Genomic DNA, 19,008 nt, shown 5'->3' with positions numbered 1-19,008 from the left:
CTTGAAATCCTCATTAGATAATTGGAATAAACTTGTGACCGCAAGAGATATTGTCACAAACACCCGTATCATGTTAACTGCTTGTTCATTATTCATAAACCTGAGCCCAAGAGAAGAACACTTAAACTTACACACCAGGAGAGGTTTCACTGAAATGGCTGACGACAATTTCAAAGTGACTATAGTTTCAAATATTTTTGATTCCTGGCAATAACTGATTTCAGAACTTCAGAATCTAATCTTTAGTATGAAATAACTGTAGCAAACCAGATAAGGGTTTTGCTGGTAAGAAATGTTTGCTGCTGCTACAAAGAACTTTGTGAAGCAGGTTGGAGATACAGGCCGACTAAAACCTGTTCCTGGTCTGAGTGAGGCTGACAGATATCAACCACTCAGTCTAGTGACAAAAAGGAAGAAATCGTTCTTTTGGAAAAAGAAGAAATACAGCTCTACACCGTTCACCCTGAAGGACATTCTTGTTGGAGAAAAGGAGGTTTCTGCAGGTAACATACTTACGTAACGCATGCAAGTTTTAAATGCTTTTTAGGAAACTGTATCATCACAACAAAGTGATCTTATGACCAATTAAACTGCTCAAACTTTATTCACAATCCTAACTAAATTTGTGACTTTGCATTATATTTACAAGATTGGTGTGAAGATATTACTCAGAGGGGAAATGACTGTAGTTGTTGGAGGTTAATTATCTTGGAAAGAAGGCAGGAGTTCTTCAGGGTAGTGTTCATTTTCAACTGCTTCATTAATGTTCTTTCCTGCAATATAAGTGGGAAATGAGAATGTTCATTGATGATTGCATATTATTCAGTCCCATTCACAGCTCCTCAGGTAATCAAGTAATTCATGCTTACATGCAGGAAGAATTTAACAACATTCAATTTGGGCTGATATACTTATCACTTAATTGTCAGCAATAACCATCTCTAACAAGAGACAACCTAACCGTCTTCAACTAATTTCCATTCATCAAGCCTGAGACCCAAGGCTAGAACCATATTGAGGTGACAGTGGTCTCAGCTAGTGGCTGCAGGAGCCCAAAGTGACCCCTACCAGAAGGGATACTGTGCCTTGTGACGCTCTGGCACTCGACAGATTGATGATGGGCTTTCACTGAGATCAAAAACCCTAAAGATGGAAATTGCACCCACTGAAAGCTGCCATCCAATCAGAGGCTGGCTACCTTATTGAACGACATCACCACTGGGCCATTAAGGACTGCTTCCACTCAGATGAGGCCTGGGATCATCGCTGCATCCTAACTCATGGGTGAATGATGCCATTCATGGGGCTGGTGTTGCCAGGGAGAAAGTTGGCAGCAAAAGAGTTGTCTTTCAGTGGGTCCCACCCTCACCTCCTTTTTTTGAATAAGGGAATCTTCACTCCAGGAGCCTACAAGCATTCACACACAGATATGACTGTGCTTAATCCTACATGGCAAGTACCCTCCCTTAATTGGTTCATATGAGCAGCAGTGGGTTGAGTCCCTTGAGTGGGCATTCATTGACTAAGGACCTCAATTGTGGAGGAACAAGAAGGCCACCTTACCACATAGTTAATCAGTTTGGGTGGGGACCCTACCTCCCACCAACCCTCCCATCTTCCCACCTTATTAAATGAGCCATCCACTAAACCTGTCATAGAAGAGGATGGAACATTCCAATCTACATATCTAGCCCCACATGATGTTTGATTCTCTGTTAAAATTACTAAATTAGGTATACTGTACTATATCTTGAATTTTTAAAAAATCAGAAAATTCTGTAGGTCTGGCAAAGAGAGTCAATGTTCAAGTTCAGCAATATTCATAAATTGCTATAAAACGTTTTAGCACATTTAAGTATTGTTAATTTATCAGGAGTTATCAGTAATTGAATTCCGAGTTTCATATACTGAGTTGTGTCAGTAAATTAAAACTTATAAGTGCTCAACTAAATGTGAGTTTCTGTTCTATATATACATATATATATATATATATACCAGTAAAGATAACAAAAGTAATCAGGCATTGTTTCCCATTTACTAGGTGTCTCTTCATATCAGCTTCTCAATTATGAAGATAAGTCAGATGTTTCCCTGAATGGGAAACTTGGAAATCATATAATTCATGACGTTGGGTTTAACATTGACGGATCAGATTCTGTAGCAGTGAAAGCTTCATTTGGAATTGTGACAAAACATGAGGTAGAGGTTCCAGTACTTCTTAGGGAGATCATTAACAGGTAATTCTACCATTTTCTATTATATTTTATTGATACCATATGGAAGGTAGTTAATTGCCAAAGCATCATTAAGAAAGCTTAACTGAACACAAATTCTAGTAACAATTAAGACAATTATAAACATTGTTGGGGCTTTCCATATGACATAGGAACAGATCTCAGCCAATCAACGGGATCATGGCTGATTTGATCATCTTCAACTGAACTTTCCCCATAACCTTCAATACACTTACTAATTAAAAATATACATCTCTTTTCATAACTAAGGCACTTAATGATATAGCCTCAACAGCCCTCTGTGATAAAGAATTTCACAGATTCATTACCCTCTAACAGAAAAAAGGTCTCTTCATCTATGTTTAAACAGCAAGCCCTTAATGAGAACATGCCCTTTAGTCCTAAACTCTCTCTCTAAGAGGAACAAACTCTCAGCACCTGCCCTATAAAATCGCCTAAGAATCTGAGATATTTTAATAAAGACAACTCTCATTCTTCTACACTCCAGTGTGTACAGGCCCAAACTACACAACCTTTCCTCGTAAGAAAATCCCTCCAAGTCTAGTATCAACCCTAATACACCTTCTCTGGACTGCCTCCCATGCAGTATATCTGTCCTTAGATAAGTTTTCCTTTTTGTAAATCCCACTTTGTCCTTGTGTAATCCCAATGGTATTATCTAAGTATCCTGTTGCCACATGTTTTATAATAGTGTCCAACATTTTTTCCTTTATCTTATTCACATGGTGGGACATGGTGTTGCTGGCTGGCCAGCATGTATTGTCTATCCCTAGTTACCCTTGGTGAGCTGCTTTCTTGAACCACAACAGTCCACGTATTGTAGGTAGACCTACCCTGCCCTTCGGGAGATGGAACCTCAAGATTTTGGCCTAGTGGTGGTGAAGGAACAGTGATATATTTCCAAATCAGAACAGTGAGTGACTTGAAAGGGAACTTGCAGGTGGTAGTGTTCCTGTCTATTTGCTGTTCTTGTCCTTCTAGGTAGAAGAGCTCATGGATTTGGAAGGTGTGGCCTGAGGATCTTTGGTGAATTTCTGCAGTGTGTCTTCTAGATAGTATACACTGCTGCTACTGAACATTGGTAGTGGAGGAAGTGTATGTTTGTGTATGTGGTGCCAATTAAGCTAGCTGCTTTGACCTGGATAGTATTAAGCTTCTTAAGTGTTGTTGGAGCTGCGCCCATCCAGGCAAGTGGGGAATATTCCATCATACTCCTGACTTGTACCTTGTAGACAAAGGACAGATTTTGGGGAGTCAGGAGGTGAGTTACTTGTCACAGTATTCCTAGCCTTTGACCTGCTCTTGTGGCTATTGTGCTCATATGATGAGTCCAGTTGAGGTTCTGGTCAATGGTAAACCCCAGGATATTGATAGTGGGAGATTCAATGATGGTAACACCATTGAATATCAATGGATATGGTTAGATTGTTTTTTTTTACTAGAGATGGTCATTGCCTGGCATTTGTGTGATGCAAATATTACTTGCCACCTGTCAGCTCAACTTATCCTGCCACTGATGATAGACTAAATTAGTTATTCCTTAATTTTGTCCCCTCCCTCCATCTTTAAATAGTGTGGTTACATTTATCATGTTCCAAAGCTACTGGGACTGTAGAGAATTTTGGAAGAAAGGGAAGTGGATAATTATTTGAAAAGAAAATTTATAGACGTTTATTAATGAATTAATTGCAGAGTAGCATTGATCTTTTATGAATCATATTGTATTTCTTACATAAATTCAAGATTTGCGGTAAGGCTGAAGGAATGGAATGAAATCAAAGACAACATAGGCATTGTGAGCAGTATGGCTTCATTGGTGCTGTGAAATTCAATAATTCTGGATTACTAGATCTTTCATGATTTATAAGTAACTTTTTGATATCTCTTTAGAAAAATTGATATGGAACACTGTCTTGTTCGTCAGATGAAAGAAGGCCGGCGAGCTGTTTTGTGTGTTGTCATGGAAAGTATCCGCACAACACGGCAATGCTCACTGACTGTGCATGCAGGCATGAGAGGTAAAACAATGAGGGTAAGACTCCTTGTATTTATATGCCATTATAGTTAATGATATAGTTGGTACATAATTCAATTAATTGGTATTACTTCGATTTAAATAATTACTGTTTTATCTAATAATTTAAATTTCATTTTGATTTTTAAGCTGCTTTTAATTGGTAGATGAAATGTGTAATAATGAAGAGTATATTTAAGTGTCAAGTACTTTTATGTGAGGCAGAGTATTCAATATGTTATGTCTTTGTGGGCACTATTAATTTTTAAAAAGAAATTTGAACTTTTATTGATGAGCTGAAAGCTTACATGACAAGATTTCACACTTTAAGACTTATTCTGTAATAAACAAACTAAAAGTACCAATGACTGAACTCTAATTTTGTAAGCTTTAGTAGACCATTGGACCATAAGACAAAGGAACAGAACTAGGCCACTAAGCCCATCAAATCTGCTCTGCCATTCAATCATGGCTGATATGTTTCTCAAGCCCATTCTCCTGCATTCTTCCCTTAACCTTTGATTCTTTCACCAATCAAAAACCTATCTATCTCTGTTTAAGAAGAGAGTAAGGCAAACAATGGGAAATTACAGGTTGATTAGCCTGACCTCAGTCATTGGTAAGATTTTGGAGTCCATTATGAAAGATTAGATTTCTGAATACTTGGAAGAGCATGGTTTCATCAAGTGGTGGTCATGCCTGACAAATCTGTTAGAATTCTTTGAGGAGGTAATGATCAGGTTAAAGCCAATATATGTTATCTACCTGGACTTTCAGAAGGCCTTTGACAAGGTGCCACACAGGAAGCTGCTAAGTAAGATAAGGGTCCATGGTGTTACAGGCAAGATACTAGCATGGATAGAAGATTGGCTATCTAGTAGAAAGCAGAGATTGGGGTTAAAAGGGTTCTTTTCAGGTTGGCAGCCAGTGACTAGTGGTGTTCCACAAGGGTCAGTGTTGGGAGCACAATTTTACACTTTATACACTAATGATCCAGATGAAGAAACTGAGGACACTCTGGCTAAGTTTGCAGAGAATACAAAGATACGTAGAGGGACAGGTAGCATTGAGAAGTTGGGAGGCTGCAGAAGGATTTAGACAGGTTAGGAAAGTGGACAAAGAAGTGGCAGATGGAATGCTGCATGGGAAAATATGAGGTCATGCACTTTGGTGGGAAGAATAGAGGCATGGACTATTTTCTACATTGGGAGAAAATTCAGAAATCTGAAGTGCAATGGGCCTTGGGAGTTCTGGTCCAGGTTTCTCTTCAGGCAACCTTGCAGGTTGAGTCAGTAGTTAGGAAGACAAATGTAATATTGACATTTATTTTGTGAGGACTAGAATATAAAAACAGGGATGTACTTCTGTGGATTTATAAAACTCTGGTCAGATCATATTTAGCATATTGTGAGTAATTTTGGGCTTCATACACCAGGAAGGTTGTACTGGTCCTGGAGTGGGTTCAGAGGAGGTTCAAGAGATTGATCCCAGGAATGAAAGGCTTAACATATGAGGAACGTTTGAGGACTCTAGGTCTTTACTTGATGGAGTTTAGAAGGATGAGAAGGGATATAATTGAAATTTATAGAACACTGAATAGTCTTGACAGAGTAGATGTTGGGAAGATGTTTCCATTGGTAGGAGAGACTAGGACCTGAGGGCACAGAGTAAAGGGAAGACGCTTTAGAACAGAGATAAGGAGAAACTTCTTCTGCCAGAGAATGGTGAATCTATGGAATTCATTGCCACAGAAAACTGTGGAGACCAGGTCATTGAGTTTATTTAAGATGGAGATAGATAGGTCCTTGATTGTCAAGGGGATCAAGGGTTACGGGGAGAAAGTGGGAGAATGGGGTTGAAAAACTTATCAGTCATGATTAAATGGCAGAGCAGACTTAATGATCTGAATGGCCTAATTTCTGCTCCTATGTTTTATGGTCGTAAATATACTTACTGACATGGCCACTACAGCCCTCTGCGGCAATAAGTTGCACAGACTAACCAGCCTCTATCTAAAGAAAATCCCTTCCCTCTGAAGCTATGCCCTTAGGTCCTAGTCTATCCTATTAATGGAAACATCTCCATATCCAACCTCAGCAGTATGTAGGTTTCAATGAGATCTACCCTCATCCTTTAAACTCCACTGAGTATAAATCCTGAGTCCTCAACCACTCCTTATATGACAAGCCCTTCATCCACAGGATCATTCTTATAAACATCCACTGGACCGCCTTCTAATGCCAGCACATCCTTCCTTAGATATGTGGTCCAAAACTGCTCACAATATTCCAAATACAGTCTGAGTGGAGCTTTATACAGCCTCATCGGTATATCTCTGCTCTTATATTCTAACCCCTTTGAACTGAATTGCATTTGCTTTCACAAATGTCAATTGAAACTGCATGTTAACCTTAACTCCTGAATTAGTATTCCCAAGTCCCTTTATGTTTCAGATTTCCGAAGCCTTTCGTCACTTAGAAAATTGTCTATGCTTTTATTCTTCCTACCAAAGTGCAAAATCTCATACTTTCATGGACTGGATTCCATTTGCCATTGCTTTGCCCACTCTCTGAGTGTGTTCATATCCTTCTGAAGCCTCTCTGCTTCCTTAAAATTATCTCTCCCTCACCTACCTTTGTATTGTCTGCAAACTTAACAACAATGCCTTCAGTTCCTTCAAACAGATCATTAATGTTTAAAATGAATAATTGTGGTCCCATCACAGACCCTTGCTAACTCCACTAGTCACTGGCTGCCATCCTGAAAAAGACCCTTTTATCCCGGCTTTCTGCCAGTGAGCCAATCGTTTATCCATGCCAGTACCTTCCTCCTAACATCATGACGTCTTTTCTTATTTAGCGTACTGTGCGGTACTTTGTCAAAGGCTTTCTGGAAATCCAGATAGATTTCGTCTACTGGTTCTCCTTTGTCTAACTTGCTTGTTAAAACAAATTCTCTCTTTTACTTCTCACAAAACCAGAAATAAAATAAAAATTTCACTGTATTATATTGTGTTGCTTTGTAAATAGATATTTAATTTTCAAAATGAACCTTAGCCCTAAGAGTTTACTTCTGTTCTTTTCCTTTTCCAACCTAATAATATTTAACGACAGCGCTGTTCATCATGATGAGGTTTTTCCTAAATTTCCTTTCATTAGCTGGGCACAGCTTCTAATCTTGTTTAAAGCCTCTAGAGTTTGGAACTTAAAATCCAACTGCAAGTCCCTCCCCATACTCTGAATGGTGAACATTAATGATGAAAGTTGCTGCCGTCTCTCGCAGATCTTGGAAGACTAGCCGTGTTTCTGAGTTTCAGGGATATCTTTCTAAGTCTTCTCTCATATCTCTATGACAAGGTGAATCATATGGACCTTGTATCCAGATAGAAATGCTGATTAGCTATCGTAGAACCCAAGTCTTTTTTTTTTATCTTGGAACACGTCAAGCATACCTGTTTAAAAGCTGACATCCATAATACCTTCCATAGTCTTTAGAGACTTCTGATCTAACTACTGTAGAAGTACTGCTACCATTGTCATGAGTGTGAAGACCTTGCACTGTCTTCATACTAAAGCAATTAGATTTACCACCCTGATCTGATGTTAGGCAGCCTACAGAACAGGTCACATGGATTGTTTAATTTTACCCTAAAAGTAGAGACCCAAAAACATAACAATCTCATAAACCTCATATTTGTACAACCTGCTATCTCCAGTGATGTTTCTCAAAGAAACTCAGCAATTTTCCCTCCATCTCTTTGGTTATGATATTCTTTTCCACTGTTAGCTCCCTTTACAGATTTACAGACCTCTTGTATAATTTCTTGTCCCTCTTGTATGTCCCCATTTGTCTTCTGCAGTCTTTCTCTTCCTTTTTAAATGTTCTTTCCTTCGCACTGTAAATCTCTCATCTCCTTTGTTTAAAGCCTCACCTTCTCAACTGATATCTCCTTTATAGATATCAATGACTGCACTTCAATAAATTTACTACATTTGGAGTGCTGAAGAATGTTCTGAGACATAATGAGTAGAAATGACTTTAATGAAAAGGAAAATGGACAAAGTCTAGAGGAATTAGTTGATCTGGTTTTGCAACCCTGTCAAAGTCACATTTGATCCCAATTCAACTAATACAAACTATTGCATAAGCTTGAAAAAAATTGTGACAAAATGATAGTCAGCACTGATATTTTGACTGGGTATTATTTAAGTGGGTAAAAGAAGAGTTGAAAGCTTGGAGGTAGTGAATTGTGACTGGTATGTATGGATGTGGTTGGGGGATAATGGCAAGGAATGGAGAACCTGAATGGTAGTGTCAATAGAGGACTGCAGATGCTGGAGATAAGAGTCTAGAGTGTGGTGCTGGAAAAGAACAACAAGTCAGGCAGCATCCGAGGAGTAGGAAGATCTACGTTTGAAGGTTTTTTGCCTGAAAGGTCGATTTTCCTAATCATTCAGTGGCCTATGTGGGGATATGTGGTTCAAATCCCATGATGACCCGTGGAATTTAAATTTAATTCATAACCGAGGTTTAAAATAACTAATAAAAGCAAAATAACATGGATGCTAGAAATCTGAAATAAGAACAGAAAGTACTGACAGATCCGTGAAGAGAGAAACAGAGTTAACATTTTGATTCTGAAATATTAACTCTCTTGAGATGCTAACATTTAGAGAGCTGTCCCACAGTGAAATGACTTGTGAAATGTCAGCCTGTCGTAGACATAGATATGGAACCATTCCTACAGACAATGTCTCAGACACTACAATTACCAACTTTGGTCTGTACCACTGACAGGACAAACCCATCAGAGGTGACAACATAGTATAGAGCCAGAAAGGAATGGGAATCCTCAATATTGATTCCAGATCCCATGAAATATCAAAGCATCGGGTCACATAGACAAAGATACTGCTGATTACTGTTAGGTTCGCTATAGTTGGCTGGTCAGTCCTTCTCCATGGATAATTATTAGAAGAAACACATAGTGTGGCAAAGGCAAATAATGTACTTCAATCTGCATAAACAAATTTCAAAATCAGTTACCAAGAGTGACTCAGCATACCACTAATGACTGAGCTGGACAAAGCCTGAAGAACAAGGCTTGAAGACTGTGCCAACAGCAGGTGATGGGGAAACCTATTTGACCCTGTCCTCTCAATTCTACCTTTCAAAATGCATTGATCCATAACAACAATGATTTTGATGGGAACAAAAAATGGCTGAAGGCACCAAATATTGCAAAGGTTATTGGCCTTGATAACATTACAGCAATATTACAGAAGAATTCTGAATTAGTCATGCCTCTAGACAAGTTGTTCCAGAACAGGTACAATACTGGTAACAATGCTTCAGTTTGGAAAATTGCACCAGGATATCCTGATTCAAAAGCCAGAACAAATCCAACCAAACTAATTAGCATCCTTTGTGGAAACTAAATGCTGCTTCACATTTCAGCAAGACTTCCAATATATTGTGTGACACGACTACTGTGCTACATGGACATAATTACCAGCTCAAATCTGGGCATTCAGGAGATCATATGGACTACACAGCAACAGAATTGTATTTAGCTTCAATTTGTAATCTCATGGCCCAGCAAATCCTCACTGTACCATTACCATCAAGCGGAGGATAAACCTTAGCTCAATGAAGAGAACAGGAGGACATGCGGGAGCAGCAGAAGACATACCAAAAAGGTGTCAACATGGTGAAGTTACAATATAGACTACTTGTGTTTCAAACATTGAAAGTAGCATGCGATAGAGCTAAGAGATCTCACAACCAAAGGATCTGATCTAAATTGTACAGTTCTGCTACATCCAGCTCTGAATGGTAAGCAATTAAACAATTAACAGCTGGAGGAGACTATACAAATATGCCCATCCTCAATGACGGGGGAGACCTGCACATCAGTGCAAAAGACAAGGACAAAGCATTTGCAAACACCTTAAGCCCAAAGTACCAAGTGGAGAAATCATCTTGGCCTCCTCCAGTGTACCCTAGCATCACAAGTGCCAGATTTTAGCCAGTTTGATTTTGATGGGATCAAAAAATGGCTGAAGGCACCAAATATTGCAAAGGTTATTGGCCTTGATAACATTACAGCAATATTACTGAAGAATTCTGAACTAGTCATGCCTCTAGACAAGTTGTTCCAGAACAGGTATGTTACTTGTAACAATGCTTCAATTTGGAAAATTGCACCAGTATATCTTGATTCAAAAGCCAGAAGTAATCCAACCAAACCAATTAGCATCATGTTAGTTGCTTTCAATTATCAGCAGTGATAGAGAGCATAATCAGTAGTGCTAACAAGCAGAGATTGCTCAGCGATAACCTGCTTTTGATACTCGATTTGCATCCTCCAGGGCCTTTCAGCTCCTGATTTCATTGCAGCCTTGCTTCAAACATGGACAAAATATATTAGGGTGGCTGCATTTGACAGTGTGGCATCAAAGTGCTCATGCAAAACTGAAGTCAATGGGAATCAGTGGAAATCTCTCCACTACCTGGCACAAAATAGGATGGATGTGGTTGTTAAGGATCAATTATTTTGGTCTCGGGAATCTGCAGGAGTTCCTCTGAGTATTGTCCTCAACCCAATCATCTTTAGTCATTTCATCGATGACTTTCATTCTATCATAAAGTCAGAAGTGGTGATGTTTGCTGATGATTGCATAATATTCAGAACTTGAAGCAGTCTGTACCCCTATGCTGCGAGACCTGGATAACATCAAAGCTTAATTTGATAAATGACAAGTAATATTCAAGGACTCACACAATTGCCAGGTAACAATCATTTCCAACAGTACAGAATCTAGCCTCTTAAGATTTAATGACATATCCATTGCTGAATTCCCCAGGGGGTTACCATTGACCAGAAATTGAACTAGACAAGTGATATAAATACTTGGGGTCTATGAGCAGGCTAGAGGTTAGAGTAACTTAGCGCTGACTGCTAAGTTTGTCTACCATATCTAAGGTGCAAGTTAGGACTGTCATGGATGAGAACCAGCAACACACATGAGGCTTGACACCATCTGAGACAAGAGAACCTGCTTATTTTCATTCCACTCGCCACTTTCAACATTTATTCCCACAGTAGTAGCGATGTGTAACGTCTGCATGATACATTGCAATAAACCATCAGGTTCCTTCAACAGAACCTTCCAAACTTATGACCTCTACCACCTAGAAGGAACAGGGAAACAGATACAGAAGAACATCACTGCCTGCAAGTTCTCCTTCAAGTCACACACCATTCTGATTTGGAACTATATTGCTATCATTTCACTGTTGCTGGGTCATTATCCTGGAACTCCTTCCAAACAGAAGGGTAGCTGTACTGCTTAAGAAAGTGATTCACTGTCAACTTCTCTAGGACAATTAAGGAATGGCAAGAAATGCTAACCTAGCCTGTCTTGCTCATATCCCATGAAAGAATAACAATTAGACACGCAAAGATAACTTTGCATGTCTAGTTTTGAAACTTAAAAGAAAATTCAGATATTTCAGCCACATTTTTATTATATCTTATTTAATATTGGTTTGTAAAAGTAGAAAACCACTTTTGATTATGGCACCCACTCTAGTTTCAGATTGATGATGGACGAAATCACAAAGGATGTGACAAAGCCATTGTCATCCCAGCTCATACAACAATTGCGTTTAGTGTATTTGAGCTCTATATCCATTTAGATGGGCATTTTGGTAAGTAACATATTGCATATTCCCTTAAAATTTCATTTTATGAATGCTGAATAACTCCTGAATATATTTTCAGATAATTTCTGTCGTCATTAATTATTCATTTACTTAGTTTAAATATTTCAATATAGAAACACATTAGTTACTGACACTTGCACCCATAAAATATGAACTAAAAACATAATATTAAGAACTTTAAAAAAGTGATTTCCCATTCAAAATGACAAACATTTACATATGGTCATATGATTTAAGAGTAGGAGTAGGTTCTTCAGCCTTTTGAACCTGCTGCAACATTCATTAAGATCACAGCAGACCTCAAAATCCACATTCCTGCTTATTCTTGATAACCTTTTTCTCAAATCATATCAGGACTCTGTCTAATTAAGAGGAAAAATATTCACGGACTCACATAACTGCCAGGTAATGGTCATTTCCAAAAGCAGAGAATCTAACCATCACCTATTGAGATTTAATGACATTTCCATTGCTGAATTACCCAGGGGTTACCATTGACCAGAAGTGGAACTAGACTAGCGATGTAAAAACTGAGGCTATAAGAGCAGGTCAGAGGTTGGAGTAACTTAGCTCCTGACTCCTAAGCTTGTCCACCATATCTAAGGTACAAGTTAGAGCTGTATTGGAATTCTGCCCACTGCCTTTTCAAAAAGAAAATTCCAAAGATTTACTTCCCTCTGTGAAAAAATATTTCTCCTCATCTATGTTTTAAATGGATGACTCCTTTTTGAAGAGTCAAATTAAGATTTAAATCCCCCCAACAAGTGGAACCATCCTTTCCACATCCATGTTGTTATGACCTATCAGGATCCTATGTTTTGAACAGATTTTTGTTCTTAGCCGGTCCAACCTGGAGTGGATACAAGCTTAGCATGTCCAAACTGTAATGGATACAAGCTTAGCCTGTCCAATCTTTCGTGATAAGACAACATATCCATTCTAGTTACTAGTTTAGGAGACTTTATCTTAATTGTTTGCAATACACTTATATTCTTCCTTAAATGAGGACAGCAATATTGTACACAGTCCTCCAGATATGGTCTTACCAAATGCACTACATAATTGAAGCATACCTTCCCTACCTTTGTATTCAGTTTTCCTCACAAGAACTGATAATATTCTGTTCACTTTCCTAATCACTTTCTGTACCTGCATACTGAAACTTATGAGGGTCAAGCAAGAGGACACTTAGGTCCTTTTGCATCTCAGAGCTCATTTATTTTTGTATTCTTCCCAACAAAATGAACTTCACATTTTCCCACAATCTCCATATCTTTGATCTTTGACCACACAGTTAACTATCTGTATCCCTTTGTATGCTTGTTGTGTCTTTTTTTGTCTTGCTGCGTTATCTATCTTTGTGTTTTCAAGAAATTTACCAAGCATTTGTTGGTACTTTTTTAAAGTTATAAATTCTCAAAGTATGGATTGCCATTTGGAAGCTTTGCAGGCTGATCAGTAGTAAGATTTTAAGTATTTGTAGTTGTGCAGATGAAGCAACATTCTTAAAAGCTATGTTCCTATTCTTTTAGAACTCTGTGTTACATCTGAATCAGAAGGTGGGTTTGAAAAAGAACAAATAACTGAGCAACTGGGAGGTTTAATGAGCCGATTCTCAGTGTGGAAATTGCGACGATGTCTGTCTGATTTCTTTTATGGCAGTCCGTTCAGATCAGGTACGTCTTTCCTCATATACTGTAGACTAATTGTGGTATGTTACACAAGGTAAAATAAAGAAGACAATACACAGAAGTCCCATATATACCTTGCACCTGTTGATGCAGAATATGCACAATACATCTTGTTGATGCTGATTATTATCATGTAATTATGTACTCTTAATTTAACATGATGAAAAGTTCAGGGATGTTTATAATTCACAAGTGAGCTGTCTTTAAAAAATACAAGCAATAATGTAATTAAAAATTAAACTTTAAATATTACAGATGCCAGAAATCTAAAATCAGAACAGAAACAAAAATTAGCAGGTCTAGCAGTGCCTGTGGAGAAAGGAATAGGTTAACATTTCAGGTTGATATCCTTTATTAGATTAGGTTTGCAGCCTCCATCTAATCTAACCTAACACGAGGACTACTTGGACTATTTTCCACTCTGCATTAATGGTAGAGATTCTATGATGTAATAATAAGATACAGTTTAAAAAAAACAAGCTTAACTTAATACAAAGCTAGCAGGAGAATGGATGTCTTACCATGGTTAGCTGCTGACCTCAGCTTGGACACCATCAAAATCTCCTTCGGTAACCAAGGGCTACTGTCAGGCTTGGAAGAGCTCAACATTTATCCACACGTTGTCGCTGATCTGCCAAGACAAGCAGTTGGCATTTACAGCTCAACAGCCTTCTTAAAATTTTCCTTAGTCTCTTTCTACCCCATTCTTCCTTGGAGTTTAAATCAAACTTTTATGGAGCTCTTAATAGATCATATTTTTTAATATAAATGCATCATTGATGTTAACTATTCTAGACCATTCAATTAATGTTTTAAATTATTTTAAAATACATAAGCATGTAATTTTTAGCAGACCTTTTCTGCTATTTTAATGTGTTGTATTAATCACATTTTCATCACTTAGAGGCACATATTTGTGTGCTTACCAAGAACACTTAACTCTTTACGTCATTTTTCCTGTACGTTTTTTAAAAAATTAGTGCATTTTTATCTCCGCAATAATGTTAACAACAACCATTAGCATGGATAGAGTGGTATTGAGAGGTGCTCAGAAGGAAGGAAGCAGCTGTGTTGCTGGAGTTGAACCTATCTGTTTTTGCTTCATCTCCCCTTGAGAGTACAATCAGCAGATGGAGTAGAAATTCATTGAGCTGATCAATACAAATTGCTGGCACAACTCTCTCCACAAACCTAAGGTTGTTCCTTAATAGAAAAAAATTACAAATGGCACATTAGTTTGCTATGCTGTTTTGTTATTACCAGCTGCTGTTTTCCAGTACTATCAGAAGGAAAATTTAACTACAGGCTTCTTGTGACAAATTTATGTCTGCAGTAAGTGCAAACTTTACGTGTTATTCTATGTTTGACCAGATGAAAAGGTGTTGGATGATGTCAGAAATTCCACTCTTTATTTGGAGGATCTGATTGCTGACTATTATGAAAAGGCTACAAGCATGACTGACATTTCCACGAACTACCTCAGAGATAATGTACACACACGGGTCAATCTCCTCAATCATAATATCTCTAAAGGACCCTGTACTCTTTGTGGCATGGGAAGCTCCCGAAGAGAGACAGTATATGGATGCCTGGAGTGTTCATTCAATGGGCAGAAATATGTGAGACTGCATGTGGTACCATGCTTTGATCTGTGGCACAAAAGAATAAGATAAAATGCATTTTTATATGGTTTAGAATCCAAGACGTGACAGCACAAATTGTGTAGTATTTTTGACTTTTTTTAAGCCAACTTTTGTTTGGTTAAAAAAAATTAATCTCTTTGCAAATTTTTCGTTTTAAAATTGTAATGCAATGCTGTGAAGCATTAATTTTTGAGTGTATCTGTTCATGAACATGCTTGTAAAATTATATCAATTCTTTGAACTTCAGACTTTGCAATTTAACCATTGACAATATACGTTTTAGAATCAATTTTGAATAATGTAAATTTTTGAAGTTCTACTTTGCCTTTAGTCTTTTTGTATCATGTTTGATAGTTCTCATTCCTTATTTTACAGTCATCATGCATGTAGAGATTTATGTAAAATCTTCATATTTTGTTTGGATGTAATTAATTGCAATTAATATGAGGAACTGACGTGATGTTTAAAACATTAATGATTCATTAAAGTATCAGATTGCAAACACACAAAGGTTTTCTGAGTTGAAGTGTTATGTACCGAACATTTGAAGGGGCTGATTTTCCCTCCCGAAATTGAGCAATCCAAATTAGACATGTGTGGGATTGTTTTGCCTGGGTTGGGAAACATGCTGAGTCTTGATGTGATACAGTTTGACATCTAAAATTAAATGGTTTTAACCAGTTACTGATATGGACAATTTATCTATGTTAGCTTTAAAATAAAAGATCCACCACAGGTTTGCTTAATAAAAAACAAAATGATTGATTTAGTGTGAAATCAAGACTTATTCAGCAAAGCTAATTAACAGTTTGAAATATGATAGTATAAATATTAAACTTCTAAATACCCCAACACATGCACACACACAATATAAAGGGAACAAGAAACTATATTTCTATGCAGAAACTCACTTTGAAAAGAAAACGTCTTTGGCCAATACAAGTTAGATCTTAAAGGCAAATAGAATAAGTGTAGAATATTCAGATGGTTGTCAGTTTGGCACTGATGTATATGGACAGTTCGCTAGACATGTACACTTAGCTGAGGGATTTTTGCACACAGTCATTTAGGAAATATCATGACAAACTTCCTCAACGTCTTCCACGTATACTCTGGTTTTTGTTTCAGAATCACGAGGGCTGAGCATGGGAAGCATTTTTTCTTCACCAGGCTGGTCACCAACTCGAACTGCTTCCAAAACATTGTTCACACAGAAACTAGGAGCTAAATTTTTCCAGAAATTGGCAATTCCAGACAACTTCATGTAGGATTTCTCTCCAAACTCTATGGAAGTTATCGCCCACAATTCTCCGTAACTCACCTCCTTATGTATGCACCACATTTCAATGGCAGTTTTTGGTTATTGCGCATTGATCAGTGGCAGAAGTAATTGAAACTTTCCAGATCTTCCAGGATTTCTGCTGCCGGTGACAATTAATTCTCAGCTGTGCAGAAGGTCAATCACTGGCAGCCAGGGGTTGCCATTCACAGTACATATAGGGGAAGGGAAACAAAACAGAACAATTGTTGAGGGCACATGGATGATTCTTCATTGGAAACAGAAGCTCACATTTGTAAATATGTTAATACCTTACTTCATTACATGGCTGATCAACTGTAATTATAATCACAGCTAAAAGAATAAAGTTACACAGACTCCTCATCCTTAGCAATTATACAATGTTAGAATCCTTAAGGAATGTTACTATTCCTATAATGTCCAGTAATATAAGTTCCTGTCATTGGGAGCATCACATATTGAAAGATTTTAAACAATTGAGGCAGATCTCAGTAAAACTTAAAAAAAACCCTCACCCTATGCATTATTATAGATTACAAAACAAATCAGGATTGATAAGTTTTAGAAGTCTTAAAAGCAAACATTTAGCTGATGAATGAAATCCTGACACTCCCATCTGTGAGTACTCCCGATAACAAGGTCTCACCAACGTCTGGCGTGAATTCCGCTGTTTGTTTGTTTTTCTTCGACCTAACTCCAGTTTCCAGAGATGCTCGTAATTTCAGCCAGTCAGCTATAAAGTTCACTGCTAGGTTTTTTTTAATGAACTCTGGAGCCTGTCAAACCTCCCACGTTGCCTCTTTCAAAACCCCTGAGTTCTGTCTTTCCTCCATTTAAAGTATTGTTGTTGACTTTCTTTTGAAAATTCCAAAAGCAAAGCAAAAACTTATAACAACAGTGATTACTGCTCCAAGAGGGAACCAGCTCCAGCATTGAAAAACCTCAAAAGACAGCAGCTCTTACAGCCACGATTCTCTCGCATCCCCCACGTTGGGATTTCAATACATTGTGTGTTGCAAAAAACTCTGATCTATTTTTGGAAAGGTATTCCGTAAGTAATACGGTATTTCAGTAAGGTATTCAGCAAGGTTCTACGTGGTAGACACACATTCCTGACGAAGGGCTTTTGCCCGAAATCTCGATTCTCCTGCTCTTTGTGCCTGACCTGCTGTGCTTTTCCAGTGCCACATTTTCTGACTCCAATCTCCAGCATCTGCAGAACTCACTTTCTCCTCATGGTAGACTGGTTAGCAAAGTAAGAGCATTTGGAATCTAGGGAGAACTAGCCATTTGGATTCAAAATTGGCTTGAAGGTAGGACACAGAGGGTGATTGTGGAGGTTTTTTTTCGGACTGGAGGCCTGTGATTAGGAGTGTGCCATGAGGCTGGGAGCTGGATCCACTGCTTTTTGTCATTTATATAAGTGATTTGGATGTGAATCCAGGAGGGATGGTAAATACTCAGATGACATCAAAATTGGTGTTGTAGTGAACAGTGAAGGTAATTTCAAAATACAACCAGATGGGCTGAGGAGTGGCAGATGGGGGTTTAATTTAGATAAATGTGAGGTGTCATATTTTGGCAATGCAAATCAGAGCAGGACTTATATACTTAAAAATAATGTCCTGGGAGTGTTGCCAAACAAACAGACCTTGGGGTACAAGTTCATAATTTCCTGATGGTGGAATCACAGAGTAGTGAACAAGGCGTTTGGTGCACTTGCTTCGATTAGTCACTGCATTGAATAGAAGAGTTGGGGTGTCATTTTGCAGCAGTACAGAACATTTTTGGAATAGTGTGTTCAATTCTGGTCTCCCTGCTATAGGGAAGATGTTGTTACACTTGAAAGGGTGCAGAAAAGATTAACAAGGACGTGGCCAGGGTTGGAGGGTTTGAAATAAAGGTAGAGGCTGGGGCTGTTTTCCCTGAAGCATCATCATAGCAGTTTATAAAATCATGAGGGGCGCAAATAGGTGAATAGCCAACTCAGCTAAAGTATTGTGTGCAGTTCTGGAATCCACCTTTATAGGAGGGATGTGAATGCACTGGAAAGGTTGCAGAGATTTACCAAGGTGCTGCCTTAGCTGAAGAGTTTTAGTTACAATGAGAGATTAGCTAGATTGGGGTTGTTACCCTCGGAGCAGAGGAAATGCCAAGACATACAAGGCTACAAGTGATTGCTAGAAAATGAGATTAGAATAGTTAGGTGATTGTTTTTGACCAGTGCAGACATGATGGGCCAAAGGACCTTTTTCTGTGCAGTAGACCTCTGACTTTTTGACAGAGTAAAAGGTTGATCTCTGCCATGTCAAAATAAGAGAGACCAACTTGTGTCCAAATCCTTTCTGATTCCAACAGAATTACCATTTCCTGAACC

The 19,008-nt window shown here is 38.2% G+C and overlaps 1 protein-coding gene across 1 annotated transcript; it reads left to right on the top strand.

Annotated features, from left to right (window-relative positions):
* Positions 1-292: 292 nt before the first annotated feature.
* pjvk (pejvakin) lies at positions 293-15,818 on the top strand. Its single transcript, XM_087988613.1, has 6 exons — positions 293-503; positions 2,042-2,237; positions 4,146-4,287; positions 11,865-11,982; positions 13,530-13,658; positions 15,060-15,818. The coding sequence occupies exons 1-6, from the start codon at positions 293-295 to the stop codon at positions 15,359-15,361; spliced, it is 1,098 nt and encodes a 365-aa protein (XP_087844739.1). The 3' UTR covers positions 15,362-15,818.
* Positions 15,819-19,008: the final 3,190 nt, after the last annotated feature.

This window comes from Chiloscyllium plagiosum, unplaced genomic scaffold (assembly GCF_037043375.1).
Source record: "Chiloscyllium plagiosum isolate Xiang-an unplaced genomic scaffold, Cpla_swu_hap1 HiC_scaffold_7, whole genome shotgun sequence".
NCBI lineage: Eukaryota > Metazoa > Chordata > Chondrichthyes > Orectolobiformes > Hemiscylliidae > Chiloscyllium > Chiloscyllium plagiosum.
Note: the sequence above shows the minus strand (reverse complement) of the source record. Positions and strands in the feature narration are given on the sequence as shown.

What these genes read in the sequence shown, in the direction of transcription:
- pjvk (XM_087988613.1), top strand. Translation starts at nt 293, where the DNA reads ATGTTTGCTGCTGCTACAAAGAACTTTGTGAAGCAGGTTGGAGATACA. An exon ending in AGAAAAGGAGGTTTCTGCAG is followed by an intron (nt 504 to 2,041) that starts GTAACATACTTA and finishes CCCATTTACTAG; the next exon opens with GTGTCTCTTCATATCAGCTT. An exon ending in CCATTTAGATGGGCATTTTG is followed by an intron (nt 11,983 to 13,529) that starts GTAAGTAACATA and finishes CTATTCTTTTAG; the next exon opens with AACTCTGTGTTACATCTGAA.